Raw genomic sequence first — 25,597 nt, forward strand, 5'->3', positions numbered from 1 at the left:
AGGCTATATTGTAGGCTATTTGTTAATGAAATGAATCCACTCTTCTCCACTAAAATATACCATATCAGTGTAATACTGTAATCACCTATCAGGAGGGTAAATAAATAGAAATTCAATTTAAAAGCAATATAACTAAATTATGAAAATTATATACAGTGCATCTCGGATAGTATTCAGACCCCTTYACTTTTTCCACATTTTGTTATGTTACAGCCTTATTCTAAAATGGATTAAATTGTTCCCCCCCCCTCATCAATTTACATACAATACCCCATAATGACAAAGCAAAAACAGGTTTTTAGAATTTTTTTCAAATGTATATATATCAAAAAATGAAATACAACATTTACTTAAGTTTTCAGACCTTTTACTCAGTATCTTGTTGAAGTACCTTAGGCAGCGATTACAGCCTCAAATCTTCTTGGGTGTGACGCTACAAGCCTGCACACCTGTCATTGGGGAGTTTCTCCCATTCTTCTCTACAGATCCTCTCAAGCTCTGTCATGTAGGATGGGGAGCGTCGCTGCACAGTTATTTTCAGGTCTCCACAGTTCGATCGGGTTCAAGTCCCGGCTCTGGCTGGGCCACTCGAGGACGTTCAGAGACTTGTGCTGAAGCCACTCCTGTGTTGTCTTGGCTGTGTGCTTAGGGTTGTTGTCCTGTTGGAAGGTGTCTGAGGTCCTGAGCGCTCTGGAGCAGGTTTTCATCAAGGATCTCTCTGTTCTTTGCTCTGTTCATCTTTCCCTCGTGCCTGACTAGTCTCCCAGCCCCTGCCGCTGAAAAACATCCCCACAGCATGATGCTGCCACCACCATGCCTCACTGTAGGGATTGTGCCAGGTTTCCTCCAGACGTGACGCTTGGCATTCAGGCCAAAGAGTGCAATCGTGGTTTAATCAGACCAGAGAATATTGTTTCTCATGGTCTGAGAGTCTTTAGGTGGCTTTTGGCAAACTCTAAGCGGGCTGTCATGTGCCTTTTACTGAGGAGTGGCTTCAGTCTGGCCATTCTTCCATAAAGGCCTGATTGGTGGAGTGCTGCAGAGATGGTTGTCTTTCTGGAAGGTTCTCCCATCTCCACAGAGGAACTTTGGACCTCTGTCAGAGTGACCATCAGGTTCTTGGTCACCTCCCTGACCAAGTTCTTCTCCCCCGATTGCTCAGTTTGGCAGGGCGGCCAGCTCCAGGAAGAATCCTGGTGTTTCCAAGCTTCTTCCATTTAAGAATGATGGAGGCCACTGTGTTATTGGGGACCTTCAATGCTGCAGAAATGTTTCGGTACCCTTCCCTATGCCTTGACACAATCCTGTCTCGGAGCTCAACAGACAATTCCTTTCGACCTCATGGCTGGTTTTTGCTCTGGCATGCACTGTCAACTGTGGGGCCTTACATAGACAGGTGTGTGCCTTTCAAAATAATGTCTAATCAATTGAATTTATGGGTTATTTTTTGTAAATTGATGAAGGATACATTTTAGAATAAGTCTGTAACTAACAAAATGTGGAAAAAGTCAAGGGGTCTGAATACTTTCCACATGCACTGTAAACTCAAACAATTATATTTTAAGATTCATAATACAGTAGACTTTTAAAGTATAAACATAGAATGGAAACGCAATCTATTGACATAATGACGATTTTAGGGAGTTTCTGTTTTGATATTGAGCGCAGGTAATTATTCCATTCCATGGCGGTGTTTGCATCCTGTGTTTGCCAGTCCAGAGGGATTCCCCATCCACTTACTGTAGGCTACTTACTGTATGTAGGTTGTTCTCCGATAAGCTTCAAAGAAATGTAGCGCATAGTGCTGCACGCATAAAGTGAATAGGCTCCTCCCAGTCAAGACACCGCCATAAAGATGTGACAATATTTAAGAATAGGTCATCCCATGCTCTCTCTTGAGAACAGTGTCCGTGAGATCGATTTCAGTACTTTTCAGAGACGCTCACATGGTTAGAGGTAAGGAGTTTATTCTCATTCATAGTGAACATACGAGAGGGTAAACGTCCTGAAATTGACGCAGTGATGTTGATTCACTTAACACTAGGCTATTACGTTATTTATTTTATGCGTGTGATTATAACATTGTTTTTCGGATTGCAATTATGAGCCTACAAAATGTTAATGTAATTGTCTTTGAATCAAGATGACCAACAAATCCAGAAGTGTTTCATTCTTAAATTAGGCCTACTTATTGTTTGTGATTTTTGGGGGGGATTAAACATATGTAATAATCTCAATGATTATACTCTCAAATTATCAGTGATAATATATGAATGCATTACATTTGATAAAAACATGATTTACCTAATAACATTAACCACCATCACTCAACACCAACTGACAATGTATTTTTCTTTTGCATTGCACAACCGACTCATTGGTCCCACATCATCACTATGCCCATCCTTCTATTGCATGCGTTTTTCAAAAGAGATGAATTTAGAGGGGGACAGCGGCCTGTCAGTGATTTGTGGCAATGGGAAACTTAGACAGTGGCTGATCGATCAGATTGACAGCTGCATCTATCCCGGACTGGTTTGGGAGAATGAAGAGAAAAGCATTTTCAGGATTCCGTGGAAACATGCGGGCAAACAGGATTACAATCGTGACGAGGATGCTGCACTCTTCAAGGTGCGTTAGGACCCATACCTTCACTTTACCCGATTTCTCCTATTGTTTTTCTTCTACTTTTAAGTTACTATTTACAACTCGTGAATATTGAATATAGTGTGCAGGAACCCCATAAAGTATAGCTAACTCAATCATATTCATACTTATTTATCTCCAGACCAAGTCTAGTTGGTCTGGTGTAATTTACAGTATTTGCTATAGACTACCTGTTGATTTTTACTACAGTATAGCAAGTGATGATCTTTGTTCAAGGCAGTGGATATTTATTAAAGGCAAAGACCATGACATGTTGATTTTGATGCAGGCCCATAATGCCTTACTTATTGCCAGGTAAATTGAAATTGAATGCAGAGAGGAAGTTAAATCATTATGTTGTTGATTATTGCAGGCCTGGGCATTGTTCAAAGGGAAACATAGGGAAGGAGTGGACAAACCAGATCCCCCCACATGGAAGACTAGACTGCGATGTGCTCTGAACAAAAGCAATGACTTTGATGAGCTGGTGGAGCGTAGCCAACTGGACATATCCGATCCTTTCAAAGTCTACAGAATCATACCGGAGGGAGCTAAGAGAGGCACGTTTTGTTCATCTTATTGTAGTATTACCAAAGTCAAGTCCATGTCATGAATGCCTACTGTTCTGACTGTACTGTACTGTACCATAGTGAAGTGATATAGGCTACTGGCAGTTGATATCAGAGATTTCATGTGTCAAAGGTAATAATGCACTAGGGTTCAAGTTACACCTGCATTGCGTAACAAAACCGTAACTTGTGCTTCTAAGAAGTGTTGTAGTCTACCCCTCCCTAGAACACCCACCTGCTTACATAGAGGGTGAGCCCAAACTCATGTTGTCTGACTCTGAACCTAGCTGGGCAGACATACACACACAGCCGGTAATGTTTCATTTTGCCTCCATCGTCTGATGAGGCAGGAAGCAGAGAGGAAGCCGATGTGTGTACCAAAAAGGCCTTGACGCTTTTTTTAGAAGGCTTCAGTTACCCAGTGCAGAATGCACAGCATACACACTTAACCTCCAGGCTTGCATAACAAAGGCTGAAGGCTCCACCATCAGAAGAACCTTTTGTCACTCTCATATGGCAGTCTCAGTTAGGATTGACTCTTCGAGACCTAGGGGTTGAGACACTTTACCCATGTTGTTACCGCATGGCTCTATAGTTTCTGTATTCAACTGTTTGAAGAGGCTGAATAGCCTTGAGCTCTGTTGAAAAGGCTCTACTTGTAAGGATGACAGTTGACAGATGAATACAATTTCATTTGATTTGACTTCTTATTGAGGACATACATATTTCTGGAGGGACCACCACAAAATGTTGCATTAGAACATAGAGAGTTCTATGATGTGATGTCTGATGTTACGTTTCTGTAATGTAGGGATCAAGATGGCAGGGACAATGTCCCACATCAGCTCAGTCAACAGCTACCCTATGCACTCTCTATACCCATCTCTACAGAGCCAGGTAAGGTAATGTGTTTACCCCGGCAACAGGTACAGTTGAAGTCGGAAGTTTACATACACCTTAGCCAAATACATTTAAACTCAGTTTTTCACAATTCCTGACATTTAATTCAAGTAAAAATTCCCTGTCTTAGGGTCAGTTAGGATCACCATTTTATTTTAAGAATGTGAAATGTCAGAATAATACTAGAGATAATAATTTATTTCAGCTTTTATTTMTTTCATCACATTCCCAGTGGGTCAGAAGTTTACATACACTCAATTAGTATTTGGTAGCAGTGCCTTTAAATTGTTTAACTTGGGTCAAACGTTTCAGGTAGCCTTCCACAAGCTTCCCACAATAACTTGGGTGAATTTTGGCCCATTCCTCCTGACAGAGCTGGTGTAACTGARTYAGGTTTGTAGGCCTCCTTGCTYRCRCACACTTTTTCAGTTCTGCCCACAAATTTTCTATGGGATTGAGGTCAGGGCTTTGTGATGGCCACTCCAATACCTTGACTTTGTTGTCCTTAAGCCATTTTGCCACAACTTTGGAAGTATGCTTGGGGTCATTGTCCATTTGGAAGACCCATTTGCGACCAAGCTTTAACTTCCTGACTGATGTCTTGAGATGTTGCTTCAATATATCCACATAATTTTCCTGCCTCATGACGCCATCTATTTTGTGAAGTGCACCAGTCCTTCCTGCAGCAATGCACCCCCACAACATGATGCTGTCGCCCCGTGCTTCACGGTTGGGATGGTGTTCTTCGGCTTGCAAGCCTTCCCCTTTTTCCTCCAAACATAACGATGGTCATTATGGGCAAACAGTTCTATTTTGTTTCATCAGACCAGAGGACATTTCTCCAAAGAGTACGATCTTTGTCTCCATGTGCAGTTGAAAACCGTAGTCTGGCTTTTTTTATGACGTTTTTGGAGCAGTGGCTTTTTCCTTGCTGAGCGGCCTTTCAGGTTATGTCGATATAGGACTCGTTTTACTGTGGATATAGATACTTTTGTACCCGTTTCCTCCAGCATCTTCACAAGGTCCTTTGCTGTTGTTCTGGGATTGACTTGCACTTTTCGCACCAAAGTACGTTCATCTCTAGGAGACAGAACGCGTCTCCTTCCTGAGCGGTATGGCAGCTGCGTGGTCCCATGGTGTTTATACTTGTGTACTATTTTTTGTACAGATGAACGTGGTACCTTCAGGCGTTTGGAAATTGCTCCCAAGGATGAACCAGACTTGTGGAGGTCTACAATTTTTTTCTGAGGTCTTGGCTGATTACTTTTGATTTTCCCATGTCAAGCAAAGAGACACTGAGTTTGAAGGTAGGCCTTGAAATACATCCACAGGTGCACCTCCAATTGACTCAAATTATGTCAATTAGCCTATCGGAAGCTTCTAAAGCCATGACATCATTTTGGGGAATTTCCCAAGCTGTTTAAAGGCACAGTCAACTTAGTGTATGTAAACTTCTGACCCACTGGAATTGTGATACAGTGAATTATAAGTGAAATAATCTTTCTTTAAACAATTGATGGAAAAATGACTTGTATCATGCACAAAGTAGATGTCCTAACCGACTTGCTAAAACTATAGTTTGTTAACAATAAATTTGTGGAGTGGTTGAAAAATGAGTTTTAATGACTCCAACCTAAGTGTATGTAAACTTCTGACTTCAATTGTACCTTCACAGATCTTCACAGCTCTCTCTCCCTGCTGGGTGTGGATCAGGAACCCACCACTACCTGACTAACAGCCGTCTCCTCTCCCCCTGGCCTGTTCACAGGTGTCTGGCGGATTCATGATTCCTCAGGAGAGGAAGGAGTGGAGGGAGTACAGCCACGCACTGGACCAGCCTCAGCCTCACCAGCCACCCCACACTGAGCTGCAGTACAGCCAGTGCCACTACCCACAGCCACTCAGCCGACCCTGGCATACCGGGCCACACACAGATAACGGTGAGACATGGCATCGCCATGGGGAAGACACTGATTATAGGAATGAAAATATCATGGAGAGATAAGACTCCACAGTACATGTCCTTCAGTACAAGTACAGAGGAGCCAGGTAGAGATGAAGCCATGTGAACACCATACTTCACTAGTTCTCATGTTAACTTGGTTTCAGATAATGAAAGGCTATAGTTTAGGTCAGTGTTCTGTATGACAGATTTGACATATGTTCATCTGAGTGACGCACACACACACACAAGTTGTAAAAACAGCTACAGTTTGACAGTGAAGGCTTTGATGACCACCAGTTCTCCAAAATAATGAGGGCTTCATTTAACAGTCTTTAGTCAGGTTCCTCCTGATATGAAATTATTTAGACAAGGTCTAGTAATTCATCCTCCATGATATGTACACTGAAAACACTCATTCATTGGTTAATAACAGTATTTATTTATCTTCTCCCCTCAGGTTATCAGTTCACTGGCTCCTTCTGTTCCTACTCTTCCTCAGAGTCTCACACCACAGCATTTCAAATGGACCACAACATGTCTACCCTTTCTGGTACATGCTATTCTATTACTTCTAGATTACTAATTTACTACTGCTGCTACTGCTACTACTGCTACTACTCCTACTTCTGCTGCTACTACTTGTACTACTACTACTGCTAACTATACTACTAATACTACTGCTGCTACTACTTCTGCTACTACTACTACTACTACTACTGCTACTACTGCTGCTACTACTACCATTGCTAGCTAGTCTTTTCATTTCCTTCAAGATATCATGGAATTATTCCCGCACACCTTTTTCAGTTATTGTGCACACAGCATGTGTGTATTGTATTGTAATTCCACACCACTGACCAGTGTTAATGACAGATAGACACAAAGAGAAGATTCGTACGATGTAGTGGAGCGTACTGAATTATGATCTCGTGTTACCAACCACCAGAAACTAAAAGCTGTTTCTGTAGGACAATTACTTCCCTAATCTGGCTTTTAATATGGTCAGTTATTTGTCACTGTTGGAACTTGAAACAGTGCTCATATTAATGATTTTCTATTCATATACAGTTGAAGTCTGAAGTTTACATACATCTTAGCCAAATACATTTAAACTCAGTTTTTCACAATTCCTGATATTTAATCCTAGTATAAATTCCCTGTTTTAGGTCAGTTAGGATCACCACTTATTTTAAGAATGTGAAATGTCAGAATAATAGTAGAGATAATGATTTATTTCAGCTTTTATTTATTTCATCACATTCCCAGTGGGTCAGAAGTTTACATACACTCAATTAGTATTTGGTAGCATCGCCTTCAAATTGTTTAACTTGGGTCAAACGTTTCGGGTAGCCTTCCACAAGCTTCCCACAATAAGTTGGGTGAATTTTGTCCCATTCCTCCTGACAGAGCTGATGTAACTGAGTCAGGTTAGTAGGCCTCCTTGCTCACACACGCTTTTTCAGTTCTGCTCACAAATTTTCTATAGAATTCAGGTCAGGGCGTTGTGATGGCCACTCCAATACCTTGACTTTGTTGTCCTTAAGCCATTTGCCACGACTTTGGAAGTATGCTTGGGGTCATTGTCCATTTGGAAGACCCATTTGTGACCAAGCTTTAACTTCCTGACTGATGTCTTGAGATGTTGCTTCAATATCGCCACATAATTTTCCTACCTCATGATGCCATCTATTTTGTGAAGTGCACCAGTCCCTCCTGCAGCAATGTACCCCCACAACATGATGCTGCCACCCCCATGCTTCACGGTTGGGATGGTGTTCTTCGGCTTGCAAGCCTCCCCCTTTTCCCTCCAAACATAATGATGGTCATTATTTCTCCAAAAAGTACGATCTTTGTCCCCATGTGCAGTTGAAAACCGTAGTCTGGCTTTTTTATGGTGGTTTTGGAGCAGTGGCTTCTTCCTTGCTGAGAGGCCTTTCAGATTATGTTGATATAGGACTCGTTTTACTGTGGATATAGATACTTTTGTACCTGTTTCCTCCAGCACCTTCACAAGGTCCTTTGCTGTTGTTCTGGGATTGATTTGCAGAAAGCGTTTCCTTCCTGAGCGGTATGACGGCTGCGTGGTCCCATGGTGTTTATACTTGCGTACTATTGTTTGTGCAGATGAACGTGGCACCTTCAGGCATTTGGAAGTTCCTCCCAAGGATGAACCAGACTTGTGGAGGTCTACAATTGTTTTCTGAGGTCTTGGCTGATTACTTTTGATTTTCCCACTGAGTTTGAAGGTAGGCCTTGAAATACATCCACAGGTGCACCTCCAATTGACTCAAATTATGTCAATTAGCCTATCAGAAGCTTCTAAAGCCATGATGAAATTTTCTGGAATTTCCCAAGCTGTTTAAAGGTAGAGTCAACTTAATGTATGTAATCTTCTGACCCACTGGAATTGTGATATAGTGAATTATAAGTGAAATAATATGTCTGTAAACAATTGTTGGAAAAATTACTTGTGTCATGCACAAAGTAGATGTCCTAACCGACTTGCCAAAACGATAGTTTGTTCACAAGAAATTTGTGGAGTGGTTGAAAAACGAGTTTTAATGACTCCAACCTAAGTGTATGTAAACTTCTGACTTCAATTGTATGTTGTTGATATTTTAGATGGGTGACTGCAGGGACCACTACAGTTACAGTAACATACACAGTATTATATAAAATAATTTGACTGTTTATCAGTGTTGAAAATACAGAACTGGCTCCTTTTGCATTGTCTGTAAATGGAACAGTATTTAATGTTTAGCTCGGCTGATTAAGAAAGTCGTAAAGTTCAGCAGTTTGCTAACTTCCGTCATTCACTTTCTTTCTATATACACTGTTTGCAAGATGCGGTATATTTACTAAAAGAAGAAACAGACTTTTGGCCGTTGAAAGTGATTTCAACTCCCCAGGCACATCTTCATATCAGAAACGGATTACGACTCCACACATGGAAAGAATGCATTTGTTTTCAGACAGCTGTCAATCTTCTTTCATTTGGAATACTTTTACTTACTGGTTCATTCTCTAACATCTTCCCCCCTCTTTCCTCCAGACTTCCGACTGCACATATCCCTGTTCTACCGTGAGTCTCTGGTCAAGAAGGTAACCACCTCTAGTCCTGAAGGCTGCCGGATCACCTCTTCTTCCTCCTCATCTTCCTCTCCGTCCTCCCCCTGCCCCGAGGACAGGCTGTACAGTGGTGCAGAGACGGTGCAGTTCCCCTCCCCTTACCCCCAGTCTCAGAGGAGAGGGGCAGAGAAGCTACCCAACGTCCTGGAGAGGGGCGTGCTCCTGTGGATGACGATAGATGGGCTCTATGCCAAGCGGCTGTGCCAGAGCCGAGTGTACTGGGAAGGCCAGCTGGCACCCTACACGGACAAACCCAATAAATTGGAGAAAGAACAGACCTGCAAGCTGTTTGACACCCAGCAGTTCCTCACTGGTGAGAAACAGTATTTTGATTGTGAGCTGATTATGATGATGATGGTACTGAACGTTGATGATGGTGGTGAGGATACCTACTGTAGAAAGTGAAGTCCCTCTCCATGCTGTGGTATCAGTGGGTATGCGACCTGTCACGTTCTCAGCGGCGGCCTGTCAGTGGAGTGTCCATGAAACAGCCCCCGCCCACCTCCTGTGGTCCACCACTCAGTCTCTAGCTGCAGTTTACATGTGAACCACACATTTTTCACACCAATGACTTCCTTGCAAATGACTGGAAAAAGCTTTCTCTGACTCCTCTTTCTCATTCTGTGAACCTTTTATTTGTAGCATTTCTATGCAGTGATACTGAATCACAATACCCATCTCTCTCAAACTGAACGTCCTTCCTTCATGAGCAAAGTAGATGTTTTCAGCTGTTAGGGGGTGAATTGGTGAATTGTGGGTGAAATAAGGTGATAAAATCATTGTACACTCCCTCCATCCCTCCTTCCAGAGCTGCAGGGGTATGCCCACCATGGCCGTCCCATGCCCAGGCACCAGGTGGTGCTGTGTTTCGGAGACGAGTACCCGGACCCCCAACGCCAGGCCAAGATGATCACAGCACAGGTACAGTACATTACAGACTCTCGCTATCTTATTATGGTTGGAATCAACAGTGCATTAAAATAACAGTCCAACATGATAAAGGCTGAAATAAAAAGAAAACAAAATATAGCCTGCCTAGCCTTGTTACTCATGATGATAAACAAAGGACTCTATCAACACGTCCAAATCGGTTCTTCCCCCACTCTCTTGGCCCTAACCCATCGCTGTTTGCAAATCTGTAGGATCTGGATAGGTATAAGAAGGGCAATGCGTATTGCTTATACCTTACACATTTTCAAAAACGGAAAGTTAGGCCCAAAGGGGAGGGGAAGGGAGAGATTTGGTATTTGCTATTCTTGGTTACCCAGAAATAAATTCTTGCGAAATTTGGTCAGCTTCCTTATTTACTTCTGGGTCAATACGTGTTAACAATTGAGAGTTCCGTTGTACTAGGGAGGAAGCAATGTCTCCACCCTCGTAAAGGAAAGTCTCCCCCCTCCACTAATTAACTACTGCGCACACAAGCTTGAAATAACCCCCCCCCCAATGTAGATATTGAAGCGCCGCCTTCGCCCAATTGTGATTTTTTCAAATAGAGACGAAAACCCAAACACAGACACTACTGCTACTAGTTATCTCGCCATTCGATTACAGCCCTGACAGATTCTCTCGGTTTACACACAGAATCTGCCCAAGAGAGATTAGGTAAATGGGAGCAATCTTTATTCATTTTCATTCATCATTCATGGTGTGACCCCTGCATGTGTTGCAGGTGGAGCCCATGTTTGCCAGGGGCATGTTATACTTCAGCCAGCAGAGCAGCAGTCACTGCCTGAGGGACTATGAGCTCCAGGGACATACAGAGATCTCCCTTCCGGCTCCAGGAGTCTACCAGAGGACCCTTCAACAGAGCTCCCCTCTAGCTCCAGGAGACTACCAGAGGACCCTGCAACACATACAGGAGTAACACACAAACAGGCCCCAGGAGCCATGGACATGAATGTAGATTGACCAATGAGCTTTACATCGCTTCTCCTGAATAGTGTACAGTATACTCAGGTCTTGGACTAAAATACACTGTAATTTCAACGTAAAACTGAACTGTGCCTCCATTGTCAGTGTCAGCAGTTTGAGCCAATGATCAATGTTAAAAATGGGGGCGCTGAAAGAATCTAACCTAGTTTGTACAGCCTTACAATTATTTTTGTAATCAACCATTTTTTTGTTGTTCTATTAAATTATATGAAAAAGTGAATACCTATCACATGAGGTGGTGTGTGTTACTCGTATTCCTGTGACATCTGTGGGTGCTGATGGGAAAGCTCCTGACCTGTGATAGTGGTGTGGGGGGGAGAACCCCACTGCTTAGCCTCTCTCGCTCTCCCCTCTCTCATTTTCTTTCAGCGAGAGGGGGATGCATGTGTATTTGTATGCATGTGACATGGTGACAGTGTATAGGATGTGGTTTGGGGTAGAGGGTTTAGGGTGAAGCAGAGAGGGACTGTCTGAAGCAGGAAGCACAAGTCACAGGTGCACAGGAAGAAGAGTAGCCCTCAAGAGAAATTAAGACTCGACAAGGAAGAAGAAGCCAAATGTATATGAATGAAGAATACAAAATGGATCATTGACATATTGAAGTGTCTCACACAGAGAACATTTCTGTGTAGTATATTTTCACACATTTATTAAACAATCTATGAAAGGGGTTCACTCCACTTAAGGCCAGGCACTGAATACAAATCCCTTGACATATTTTGATTATTTATGAACAACAATAGGTAACTTTGATGCAATCTAACTGAATAACTATTATTGTACTCTTATATTTTCTTGATTATCAGGCTCCATAATCTGACCTTTTGTGACAACACAAGTCACAAAGTTTTCCATTCATATATTTCTATTGTCTACTACTTCACCATCTCAAAACTGATTGAAAAAAGGGCAGCCCTGGCATACAGTGCATTCGGAAAGTAGTCAGACCCCTTTACTTTTTCCACATTTTGTAACGTTACAGCCTTATTCTAAAATGTTTTAAATTATTATTTATTTCTTATGAATCTACACACAATACAAAACAGACCCTTTGCTATGACACTCGAAATTGGCACACACCCGTCTACAGTCCCACAGTTGATAGTGCATGTCAGAGTAAAAACCAAGCCATGAGGTCGAAGGAATTGTCCTCAGAGCTCAGAGAGGATTGTGTCAAGGCACAGATCTGGGGAAGGGTACAAAAACATTTCTGCAGCATCGAACGTCCCCAAGAACACAGTGGCCTCCATCATTCTTAAATGGAAGAGGTTTGGAACCACCAAGACTCTTCCTAGAGCTGGCCTCCCGGCCAAACTGAGCAATCGGAGGAAAGGGCCTTGGTCGGGGAGGAGACCAAGAACCCGATGGTCACTTTGACAGAGCTCCAGAGTTACTCTGTGGAGATGGGAGAACCTTCCAGAAGGACAACCATCTCTGCAGCACTCCACCAATCAGGCCTTTATGGTAGAGTGGCCAGAAGGAATCCAGTCCTCAGGAAAAGGCACATGACAGCCCACTTGGAGTTTGCCCAAAGGCACCTAAAGGACTCTCAGACCATGACAAACAATATTCTCTGTTCTGATGAAACCAAGATTGAACTCTTTGGCATGAATGCCAAGCGTCACGTCTGGAGGAAACCTGGCACCATCCCTGCTGTGAAGCATGGTGGTGGCAGCATCATGCTGTGGGGATGTTTTTCAGCGGCAGGGGCTGGGAGACTAGTCAGGATCGAGGAAAAGATGAATGGAGCAAAGCACAGAGAGATCCTTGATGAAAACCTGCTCCATAGCGCTCAGGACCTCAGACTGGGACGAAGGTTCACCTTACAACAGGACAACGACCCTAAGCACACAGCCAAGACAATGCATGAGTGGCTTCGAGACAAGTCTCTGAATGTCCTTGAGTGGCCCAGCCAGAGCCCGGAATTGAACCCTATCTCTGGAGAGACCTGAAAATAGCTGTGCAACGACGCTCCCCATCCAACCTGACAGAGCTTGAGATAATCTGCAGAGAAGAATTGGAGGAACTCCCCAAATACAGGTGTGCCAAGCTTGTAGTGTGACACCCAAGAAGACTCAAGGCTGTAATCACTGCCAAATGTGCTTCAACAAAGTACTGATTAAAGAGTCGGAATACTTATGTAACTGTGATTTTTCAGTTAAATTTTTTTAATACATTTGCAAAAAACGTATTGCTTGTCATTATGGGGTATTGTGTGTAGATTGATGAGGGGAAAAAACGATTAAATTAATTTTATAATACGGCTATAATGTAACAAAATGTGGAAAAAGTCAAGGGGTCTGAATACTTTCCAAATGCACTGTACATGTACCAGTAATATACAAYTCCAATTCGAGAGAAATTGTTGTTATCAGTTGTCTAGTGGTGGAGGGGAGGAAGCTGTTATAACAAATTGTTTCCCCTTGGCAGCTGGATGTGATGGAGGACACTGGCGTAGCACACACCACATGGGGCCCACGAGCTTTGCCCCCCAAAATACTTTGAACATTATACATTTCCATGTCAGCTCTGTGCCTGGAAATGCCCTTGTCCGGAGCAAAGGATCCCAATATTAAACTCTCCAAAAAAGTGTTTAAAATTCCAAAAACTGTCAATAATGGATATTAACTGAAAAAATGATCTTATGTAGTGTCTTGCAATAGCCCTTTCTGACTCTTAAAGAATAATTTTCTCAGAACTGTGATTCCTAAARGATGTGTCTGGAGATTTGATACATTTGGACTCCTTATTCATTTCATCATTACATGTAGTGCAACAAGACCACTCATGGTCTGTAAAGCTCCTTACTTTTGAGAGATTTAAACCAACAATATTGGAATCACCATGGTCACAACCATAAACTGTCAACTCCATCTGTCTGGTAGAATATGAATTGTAGTTCAAATATGTCGTGAGTGAGGCAGGCAAAAACGGGAGGTGAGAAGGACGGGAAAAAACAGTGCTCTGAAAAAGTGTTTCTCAAAAACAAAAACACCTCACAGTGATGGGGTGCAAGGAACTGAACTAGATAGTGTGGGATGATGAGATGCAGGTGTGTGAACAGGTGATTAGAATTCCAGTGATTGGGATCTGGAGAGTGAGCTGGAAAGTGGGCTGTGTTCCCAGGATCTAAGTGTTTGGGAGTGTGAGTTGGACGCAGACGTTACAGTGTGGAACTTCTTCCGTCCCCTTTCTCTGTCTTAGCTAGCCACTGACTACACTTTAGCTGGCTAGTTAGCAGAGCAGTAGATACAACAAAAATATTTTAGTATTACTTAGCCTAGATAATTATTTGTACAGTATGTCAACTTTCGTGTCTATTTCAGACCTTATGGCATTTTTGAAGGATGAGCATAAGAGCATTAAAAGGGGAGAAGACCACTAGAAGTCTGCCCATGTGGAGAAGTGCAGCTATAGTGAGGGGCAACTTACCGGTTTGGTCAGGGCCAGCATGAGGGATAAAGTTTATCCTGTGTCAGTGAGTGTAGCTCTATTAAGTTAAGTTTGAGCATCTTAGCAATACAATGTGTTCTATACTGCTGACAACATTCTACAAGGATAGAGCCACTTATTCAATTCTATAATCATAAACCAGATCACCTCGGATACCAGACAGATGAGTGATAACTCAGTTCTAGGATATTGTCATTGATGAGAATGAACCTAAAAATCTATTGATATTCAGAATGTACTTTGTTTAGACATCCAGCCAGTATTGTAGTTTCATGACCAGAGACAAATCTTCAAAGGCACAGTATTTATTTATTCAGAGTGCTACATGCAATCACACTTTCTTGATTTAAAGGATCCTTCCCACTATTTGATTGTTAAAATCCACTATTAAAATCCCAAGTTATTAATTAAACGTTTATGGAAAAACTGCACTAGTCCTCGTGAAAATGACAGTTTATTAAATATTCTACAGCTGTAATGTCATCAATCAAATACATTTTATTTATATAGCACATCCTTCCTCTTGGCAGGTCTCTATAGGTGACCAGGGGATTCTCTCTACCATATACGAATGAATGCCTCTGTGGAGCTCAAAAGTATAGCTATGCAGCCAAATGTGGCGGTTCACAATATCGGCCGTACGGATGTGGAGGAAGTCAGCCGTGCCCAACCAGGTGCAGTCAGTGTAGGACCTACAATGCATTTGGAAAGTATTCAGACCCCTTGACTTTTTAAACATTTTGTTATGTTACAGCCTTATTCTAAAATGGATTAAATTGTTTTYCCCCCTCATCAATCTACACACAATACCCCCTAATGRCAAAGCAAAAACAGGTTTTTAGAATTCTTGCAAATTTATACAAAAAAATATATATATATAATTTACGGAAGTATTCAGACCCTTCACTCAGTACTTTGTTGAAGCACCTTTGGCAGTGATTACAGCCTCGAGTCTTCTTGGGTATGACGCCACAAACTTGGCACACCTCAATTTGGGGAGTTTCTACCATTCTTCACTTCTTCGCTTCCAGAATAGGTAATATTACATAGAAGTTTTGCTCAAAGCAGCCAACTAAAGTAATGTACTGAAGTTAGCTATATCATGGGCACAGTGGGAATTTATATCTGTGATGTTTAAATGATGTCTTACCCCCAGAGTGAAAGAGAGAGAGATTACATCACTTCCATCAGATCTCCTAGCTGAGGGTAGTGTTGATCATGCACTGCTTCTCGTGAGGTGAGCCTGATATTCCGTATTTCACGTGTCATGTCTAAAACATGTCTAAAACATCTACGCAGATGACACCATTCTGTATACTTATGGCTGTCACGACTTCCGCCGGAGTCGGTCCCTCTYCTTGTTCGAGCGGCGTTCGGCGGTCGACGTCACCGGCCTTCTAGCCATCGCCGATCCACTTTTCATTTCCATTTGTTTTGTCTTTGTTTTCTACACACCTGGTTTAAATTCCCCCATTACATGTTCATTATTTAACCCTCTGGTTTCCCACATGTTTGTGTACGTGTTTGTTTTATTGTTCAGGCTGTTACTGACGGCTGGTATTTTGTTGCCGGGTTTTGTTATTACGCCCGTTTATTTTCGTGGTACCGGTATTTTTCCCGCACCATAGTATTGTGTTTATACTGGTGTTATCTTGTATTAAATACCTTGTCCACGCATCTCAGCTCTCCTGCACCTGACTCCTTCCCCAGTTACCCACAGCCTTGACAATGGCCCTTCTTTGGACACTGTGTTAACAAACCTCTAGACGAGCTTCAATGCCATAGAGCACTCCTTCCGTGGCCTCCAACTGCTCTTAAATGCAAGTAAAACTAAATGCATGCTCTTCAACCGATCGCTGCCCACACCCGCTGCCCGTCTAGCATCACTACTCTGCACGGTTCTGACTTAGAATATGTGGACAACTACAAATACCTAGGTGTCTGGTTAGACTGTAAACTCTCCTTCCAGACTCACATTCATAATCTCCAATCCAAAATTAAATCTAGAATCGGCTTCCTATTTCGCAATAAAGCCTCTTTCACTCATGCTGCCAAACATAMCCTCATAAAACTGACCATCCTACCAATCCTTGACTTCGGCGATGTCATTTACAAATTAGCCTCCAACACTCTGCTCAGCAAATTGGATGTAGTCTATCACAGTGCCATCCGTTTTGTCACCAAAGCCCCAYATACTACCCACCACTGCGACCTGTATGCTCTCGTTGGCTGGCCCTCGCTTCATATTCATCGCCAAACCCACTGGCTCCAGGTCATCTATAAGTCTTTGCTAGGTAAAGCCCCGCCTTATCTCAGCTCACTGGTCACCATAGCAACACCCACCCGTAGCACGCGCTCCAGCAGGTATATTTCACAGGTCATCCCGAAAGCCAACTCCTCCTTTGGCCACCTTTCCTTCCAGTTCTCTGCTGCCAATGACTGGAACGAATTGCAAAAATCCCTGAAGCTGGAGTCTTATATCTTCTTCACTAACTTTAAGCATCAGCTGTCAGAGCAGCTTACCGATCATTGCACCCGTACACAGCCCATCTGTAAATAGCCCACCAAACTACCTCATCCCCATATTGTTATATTTTGTTTTGCTTCTTTGCACCCCAGTATGTCTACTTGCGCATTCATCTTCTGCACATCAATCACTCCAGTGTTAATTGCTCAATTGTAATCATTTTGCCAATATGGCCTATTTATTGCCTTACCTCCCTAATCTTACTATATTTGCACACATTGTATATAGATTTTTCTATTGTGTTATTGACTGTACGTTTGTTTATCCCATGTGTAACTCTGTGTTGTTTGTGTCGCACTGCTTTGCTTTATCTTGGCCAGGTCGCAGTTGTAAATGAGAACTTGTTCTCAACTGGCCTACCTGGTTAAATAAAGGTATTTTTTTTTAAATACATCACATCAGGCATTTGAAAGAACATGCATAAAAAATTATTCCACCAATATCAAAACATTTCTGTAGTCTGAACATTAGAATATTAACCAAATCCATTGTCTGAACATCGATGGAACTCATCAACTTTCTCAAACTGAACTCATCATTCAATAACATCTTTAAAACTTGGATTTCTTTTTAGATTGCTTGTGTATGTCGTTTTCTTGTGTAGGTCTATGTAGTATTCTGTAGCCTAACTGGTGTGTAACTTGGAAAGTGCCCCAAATGTGAAGCAGCTATTAACTAATATAATTCATCATCCCTTTTTAATCCATAATTGTGTGTGTTTGTGTGTAATATTATATTAAGTAATATAATCCATCAGTTATATCTTAACTGCAGTGCAATAAAACATTAACTGGAGTGTAATAGTGTAACTTAATGTTAAGTGTTATCCACCCAATTTTATATTCTATTATATCCCATTCTGTTGCTGACAGTAGCATGAAACCTTGAAAAAAAGACCTTGCTTTTCTTCCGGCTAGTCTTTCCTCCCTAGCAACTGGATCTGCGTTAATCTTTTGTCTGTGCCATGCAACCCTATCCTTATTAGACAACAGCACCTACAGTATAAAGATAATGTGCCTTGAAATACCTTTAAAATGCCATAAAATTGTTTCAAATTATAATATTCAGTATTCATACAACAAGTAAATATGAATTGCATGATTRAACATTGTAAACTAGTGGAAACATGGTATAAAAAAGCGACTGTCATTCAGTATAACGGGTGACATTGTGGTATAACACAAAACTTTTGTTGTGCTGAAGGACAAAAGCGTGATACTGAAGGGCGGATTTCATACATAAACATATATAACAGTGTAACGCACGTCGTCGGGAGAAGGAGAAGTGGACCAAGGTGCAGCGTGGTAAGTGTTCATTATTTTAATTAAACAACTGAACACTGAACAAAACAACAAAAACAACAAACGAACAGTTCTGTAGGGTGAACACACAAAACAGAAAACAACCACCCACAAACACAGGTGGGAACAGGCTACCTAAGTATGATTCTCAATCAGAGACAACGATAGACAGCTGCCTCTGATTGAGAACCACACACGGCCAAACACAAAGAAATAGACAACATAGAACACCAGACATAGAATGCCCACCCAAACTCACGCCCTGACCAACCAAAATAGAGACATAAAAAGGATCTCTAYGGTCAGGGCGTGACAAACAGGCCGTTCCTTGGCCACCTATATAAAGTAATGACCTTGACCTATAAAGATTATCCTTACTTTTCATATTTAAAATAGCTTTTCACAAAATAATAACATTAAAAGTATGTTACTAGAGAGTGAAAAGGTGAAATCATCAAATTTTTCAGAGAGATTTACTCACCTCATCACATTGATAGAGGGTCTTCAATGGGTCTTCTTTGTGATGTCACACACTGTCCCATGATTACCATCATGTGATATGCTTTAAAATGGCTTTTTATCTTTGTTATACTGAATGACATTAATGAAGCGCAAAAGTCCGGACAAAAGTTTAAAAATGTTAAATAATTTTTAGATACAGTTTGTTGCCAATTATTCTATATATTGTTGCAACTACTAACACAATTATGGGTTTTCATTTATATTTTTAGGAGGAATTTCTAAATTTTAATTACACTTTTGTCGTTAGAATTTTAACCAAGACAATTACACTGGAGGACATTTTGACACTTTAGAGTTCAATAACTCCCTTAATGTCACACCTGCTCCCGCTCTCATTTATGCACACCTGCTGTCCCTCGTCACTCGCTTCAGCGATATTGGACTCAACTGGACTCACTCAATCACCTGTTTATTACCGCTACTGTTTTTCACTGTCTTTTTACTGTTGTTTTTATTTCTTTACTTACCTATTGTTCACCTAATACATTTTGTGCACTATTGGTTAGAGCCTGTAAGTAAGCATTTCACTGTAAGGTCTATTGTATTGCCTGTTGTATTCGGCGTACGTGACAAAAACACTTTGATTTGATTTGATCTCCTATATTTGTCAGTTCCCCAGCTCTGTTCCCAGCTGCTGCATTGTTTGTCATATGTCCGTGTTACCCGTGTGCTGACGCTGTTCCTGTTTTGTTCTATGTCTGTTCCCGATTAAATGTTTGACTCCCCGTACCTGCTTCTCATCTCCAGCGTCATTCCTTACAGAAAGCAGCAGCCATCACACAAGGCATCGGGGAGTACTGGCGTTCCGGTTGGTGGTGACGTCGGTCCTGGGTCGCTGCCGATGGAACCGGGGGTGCCTAGCCAGCTCGTCGGGCTTCCACGCCCTAGCTGGCTCGAGAGGTTTCCTTGCCCCAGTTGGCTCGGAAGGTGCCCATCCCACGTTGGGCCTCAGCCGGATCGTCAGGTCTTGTTCGCCCAGCCGGCCCAGGAGTTTTCTTGTTTCGTTGGTGACGTCGGGCTTGGATTCCACAGCTGATGGAACCGGGGGGGGCCTAAGCCAGCTCGTCGGGCTTCCACGTCCTAGCTTGTTTGAGAGGTTTCCTTGCCTCGGTTGGCTCGGCAGGTTCCCATCCCACGTCATGCTCCGCCGGATCATCGGGCTTCCACGCCACAGCGAGATCGACAGGCGTTCATGCCTCAGCTGGATCGTCAGGCTCCTATGCCTCAGCCGCCTCGCCAGGCTCCCACGCCCCTGCCGGTTCGTGGGGAGTTTACCCCCAGCCGGCTTGCCCAGTGCCCATGTATCGCCTGGATCGCCCAGGTGGGACGCCGGGTGACGCCCTAAGAGGGGGGGTACTGTCATGCCTGCTCCCGCTCTTCCCCGAGCGCCAGGCTGCCCTGCATTACGCGCTCCTGCCACCATCAGTTACGCGCACCTGCCTTCCCTCGTCACACACTTCAGCAATATTGGATTCACCTGGACTCACTCAATCACCTGTTWATTACCTCTCCTATATTTGTCAGTTCCCCAGCTCTGTTCCCTGCTGCTGCATTGTTTGTCATATGTCCGTGTTACCCGTGTGCTGACTCTGTTCCTGTCTTGTTCTATGTCTGTTCCAGATGAAATGTTTGAATCCCTGTACCTGCTTCTCATCTCCAGCGTCATTCCTTAGACTTATTTAATAGTTTGCAACACAAATATTTCTGTAGTCAAAAGAAGGGTAAGAGTTGAGTGATTTAATATTATATTTATATATATTTATAATTTTATGTTAAATAGATGGCCTTCGGACACCAACTTTACACTTCTCATCTTTGACCCATTAACCAAGGTTTACAGGTTTACTGTCAATACTGAAAATATTTTGTACAAAGTAATGATTTGGAAACAAAGCTGGACACTATCCGATAGGTTGTTACTGTATGAAGCAGGTATTATGAAGCGGTTATTGTAATGTCAAATGTACATGCAGTGACTGTCAGGACAGGATGGTCAGGAAAGCATCACCATTGTCATCTTTCACTGGTGGGAAGAAACCACACCTCTTCCCCATGACTCGAAACCGGTGGGCAGGCTAACGGGAAGGAAAACTATCTGTGGTTTCCATGTACAGTAGGGCCAGCCAAGACAGGAGCTTTCAGGTTGGTTCCCTTCCCACTCTGAGCTAGCATCACACAGGGAGATGCTTCCTTGTTACAAGTCCACATACATGCAGTTCACATGCTACTGATAGCCTATTGATAATTTGTTGAGCATCTATACATGGGTTATCTGACTAAAGTGTTACCCAGGTGGACAATGCACACTACAGGAGTAGACATAATATTACATAAACATACAATAACATGAAATTAGACAGTTCTGTACATTGAAGTGTGAGTAACGATGAGGGTCCTGTTTTTTCTTTCGCTCTCACTGTCCAGTTTCGGTCCCTAAGAGTGAGTTCCTTCACACTTTAACCACTTTACTTTCACTGTGGGCCGTCAAAACCAAACTCACTGTTGATTTGCTGTGATTTAGAAACCCCAATCCCCACCCCCTCTTCCAATCACTCTCCCTCATTCTCTGGGCTAAAATAAAATGTTATTTAGTTCATATTTGGACTACACTTAGGGAATTACCAAGTTGTATGAACTTAAATGAACCAGAGCCATCTGACTGATGTAGACTCATATTGCTCTTGTAAAAGTCAGTGTTTGGGTCTGACCCCAGTCGCTGTTGGTGTGTGTGTGTGTGTGTGTGTGTGTGTGCGCGTGTGTGGGGTGGACCACTAGCACAGCTCTAAGGGCTTGACATTTGAGGAGACAGGAGAACACGTGACTCCCCAACCTACATGTTTGGTAATAACCCGGTCACATCAGTGACTTACACACACACACACTAATTAATGTACAGTAAAACAATGCATTTGGAACATCCCAAGCAATACATTTCAAAAGTTGCCATATTACTGACTCAAAAAGAAAAAGAAACCGACTCTCCAAAAATAACGGAAAATCTTAAAGAAAAAACACATCAATCTATGATGATGGAGCATGAGAGGATTTGATTGAAATTCGAACATACCTGAGATAAATACACCATATCTAATTTTATCTACAACCACATCTGATTATATCCAACTAGTCTACAGAATATGATTGAAGGCAAGCAGACTAACACAGGGGAGAGGGTGCTTCCCCTCTTCGCAGGAAGCAAAGACTGAGACTTTAGTTTTTCCATCTATGAGCTGCCCTGACAACTCTCACCTCAATCAACGTTACTGAGAAGGACAGACAGACAGGATACAGAGCATTAGCACCAGAGACCAGAGACCTGTCCCACCATCATAACACATCAGGCTTTACAGAGAATTGACACTGTCTGTACAGTGTGGGCGACTCGGTCTCTAACTAGTCTCTAACCAATGGCTGTTAAAACGTCTTAAGGATCCACCCCTTCTTTTCAATTTTCGCCTTAAATGACGTACCCAAATCTACCTGTCTGTAGCTCAGGACCTGAAGCAAGGATATGCATTTTCTTGATAGCATTTGAAAGGAAATGCTTTGAAGTTTGTGGAAATGTGAAATTAATGTAGGAGAATATAACACATTTGTACCATCATCTTTGAAATGCAAGAGAAAGGGCATAATGTATTATTCCAGCTCAGGCGCAATTTAGATTTTGGCCACTAGATGGCAGCAGTGTGTGCGCAAAGTTTTAGACTGATCCAATTAACCATTTCATTTCTGTTCAACATATTGTATCAAAACTGCCCAAATGTGCCTAACTGGTTTATTAATACAATTTAAAGTTCATAATTGTGCACTCTCCTCAAACAATAGCACAGCATTATTTCACTGTAATAGCTACTGTAAATTGGACAGTGCAGTTAGATTAACAAGAATTTAAGCTTTCTGCCCATATCAGATATATCTATATCCTGGGAAATGTTCATGTTATTTACAATGCTAATCACATTAGCCTATGTTAGCTTAACTGTCCCGTGGGGGAGACACCGGTCCTGTAGAGGTTTTTAATAATGCTAATAACTCAAATCTTAGAGAAACATGTCATGATGGAAATACAAGATAACCACGTACTGACTTTTGATTGGTTTAGAAATAGATTGTTAATGCAATGGCAAATATCCTCATTCGAACTATGAAATTATGTGGTAAAATGCATGGGAATTTTTTGGTACAACATGTTTTTTTATTCAGAAAATCCGAATGTAATAAAATTAGGTAGGCTACTGTAACGGCTTTCATCGGTGGAAGGAGAGGAGGACCAATGCGCAGCGTGGTACGTATCCATATTTATTTGAATACTTTATGAAGGGCGACTCTGGCCTGCTGAGGCGCACAGTAGGCCTGGTGCGTGGTGCCGGAACTGGTGGTACCGGGCTGGGGACACGCACCACTGGGCGAGTGCGGGGAGCAGGAACAGGGCATACTGGACCCTGGAGACGCACAGTAGGCTTGGTGCGTGGTGCCGGAACTGGTAGTACCGGACTGGGGACACGCACCACTGGGCGAGTGCGGGGAGGAGGAACAGGGCGTACTGGACTCTGGAGACGCACAGGAAGCCTGGTGCGTGGTGTTGGCACTGGTGGTACTGGGCTGGTGCAAGGGACTGCCACAGGAGGGCTGGTACGTGGGGCTGCCACAAGAGGGCTGGTGCTTGGAGAAGGCACCGGATAGACCGGACCGTGAAGGCGCACAGGAGGTCTCGAGCACCGAGCCTGCCCAACCCTACCTGGCTGGATGCTCACTGTAGCCATGCCAGTGCGGTGAGGTGGAATAAGCCGCACTGGGCTATGTACACGTACAGGAGACACCATGCGTAGGGCTGGTGCCATGTACCCCGGCCCGAGGAGACGCACTGGAGACCAGATGCGTAGAGCCGGTTTCATGGCACCTGGCTCGATGCCGAATCTAGCCCGGCCGATACGAGGTGCTGCTATGCACCGCACCGGGCTATGCACACGTACAGGAGACACCATGCGTTCTTCCGCATAACACGGTGTCTGCCCATACTCTCGCTCTCCACGGTAAGCACGGGAAGTTGGCGCAGGTCCCCTACCTGACTTCGCCACACTCCCCGTGTACCCCCCCCAATACATTTTTGGGGCTGCCTCTCTCCTGTTGCGCTGCCGTGTGCGTGTAGCCAACTCCATTCTCCTGTAACCCTCCTCGCACTGCTCCAGCGAATCCCAGGCGGGCTCCGGCACTCTCCCTGGGTCGACCGACCACCTCTCTATTTCTTCYCAAGTTGTATAGTCCAGATTCTCCTCCCAGGTCCAGTAGTCCTGCGATCGCTGCCGCTCCTGCTGCTGCYCGTTACCACGCTGCTTGGTCCGGTTTTGGTGGGTGATTCTGTAACGGCTTTCGTTGGTGGAAGGAGAGGAGGACCAATGCGCAGCGTGGTATGTATCCATATTTATTTGAATACTTTTCAATTATGAACAAAACAATAAACAGACGAAAACCAACGAAGCTACAGTCCCGAACTAGTGAACACAGACAAAACAGGAACACACGAACAGGAACAATCACCCACAAAACACACTACAAAACAGGCTACCTAAATATGGTTCCCAATCAGAGACAATGACAAACACCTGCGTCTGATTGAGAACCATATCAGGCCAAACGACAAACACAACATAGAAACACAAAACATAGATAACCCACCCAACTCACGCCCTGACCATACAAAACAAAAGACAAAACAAAGGAACTAAGGTCAGAACGTGACAGCTACGAAGGCTTGTTACTATGTAATTTCCATTTTACAATGACATTTCTTAAACTATCATATAAACTGCTGACATAAATAGCGTAACCAAAAATGTATATCTGAGTGATAAAAAAATATACGTCTTAATAGTGACCTGAATAGTTTACTGATAAAAACAAGGATCGCAAAAATATGAAGGTGATACAGATGATTCAGATTCTGTTTAAATACTGATTTAGTTTGTACATTACTGACCTCTGCTGGCTATATAAAAAATAAATAAATACTTCAATAAGAGCTTCTAAAACTTACTTGAATATCCAGAAATTGATTTGAGGGGGACAATTGCGTGCATGTGTGTGTGTGTGTACAACGTGTGTGTGTGTACAGCATGTCTGTGTGTGTGTACAGCATGTCTGTGTGTGTGTACAGCATGTGTGTGTATGTGAAGGAGGACAGACATCTTACTGGGTGGCTTGCATATCATTTTCATACCTCCATGGGTGGTCACAGCAGCACTAAAACACTTGGCAAATTACAGGGCTGCATGGGGACACTTCTTACCCTGCTGTGTCCGCCATCTGGACTAGACCTTTAACTTAACCACATGAATGATTGGTGACTACACATACAGAGAGAAAGAGAGAGCAAGGAAGAGAGTGAGAGTGAGACAACCCTTTCACTCAGTGAGAGGATTTTTTAAAGTTAGAGGAACTGTAGGTTTAAAAATAACAAGACTTCCTGAACTGTACAAGTAGGCTATACCAGCCACACACACACACACACACACACACACACACACACACACACACACACACACACACACACACACACAACACACACACACAACACACACACACACACACACACACACACACACACACACTGGACCTACAGCAGAATAAGAGTGAGGTCTGGACACTCCACCCGAAGGTTCAGCTGGAAGCC

At 43.0% G+C, this 25,597-nt stretch overlaps 1 protein-coding gene and 1 long non-coding RNA gene across 3 annotated transcripts in view; one reads left to right on the forward strand and one right to left on the reverse strand.

Annotated features, from left to right (window-relative positions):
• The window catches only part of LOC139023449 (uncharacterized), a 763,591-nt gene that overhangs the window by 301,960 nt on the left and 436,034 nt on the right, over window positions 1-25,597 (reverse strand). The gene's annotated exons all lie outside the window — the stretch shown is intronic.
• On the forward strand, window positions 1,868-11,149 carry LOC111956325 (interferon regulatory factor 4). Of its 2 annotated transcripts, XM_023976779.2 has the most exons (9): window positions 1,868-1,956; window positions 2,432-2,631; window positions 3,020-3,206; window positions 4,027-4,112; window positions 5,884-6,055; window positions 6,518-6,610; window positions 9,113-9,502; window positions 9,998-10,110; window positions 10,862-11,149. In XM_023976779.2, exons 1-9 carry the CDS (start codon window positions 1,947-1,949, stop codon window positions 11,054-11,056), a joined length of 1,446 nt encoding a protein of 481 aa, XP_023832547.1. In that variant the 5' UTR covers window positions 1,868-1,946; the 3' UTR covers window positions 11,057-11,149. The 2 variants fall into 2 exon arrangements, with proteins under 2 accessions (XP_023832547.1, XP_023832546.1); XM_023976778.2 differs by lacking the exon at window positions 1,868-1,956 and having other exon boundaries at window positions 2,144-2,631.

Source organism: Salvelinus sp. IW2-2015, linkage group LG32 (assembly GCF_002910315.2).
Source record: "Salvelinus sp. IW2-2015 linkage group LG32, ASM291031v2, whole genome shotgun sequence".
In the NCBI taxonomy this organism is placed as follows: domain Eukaryota; kingdom Metazoa; phylum Chordata; class Actinopteri; order Salmoniformes; family Salmonidae; genus Salvelinus; species Salvelinus sp. IW2-2015.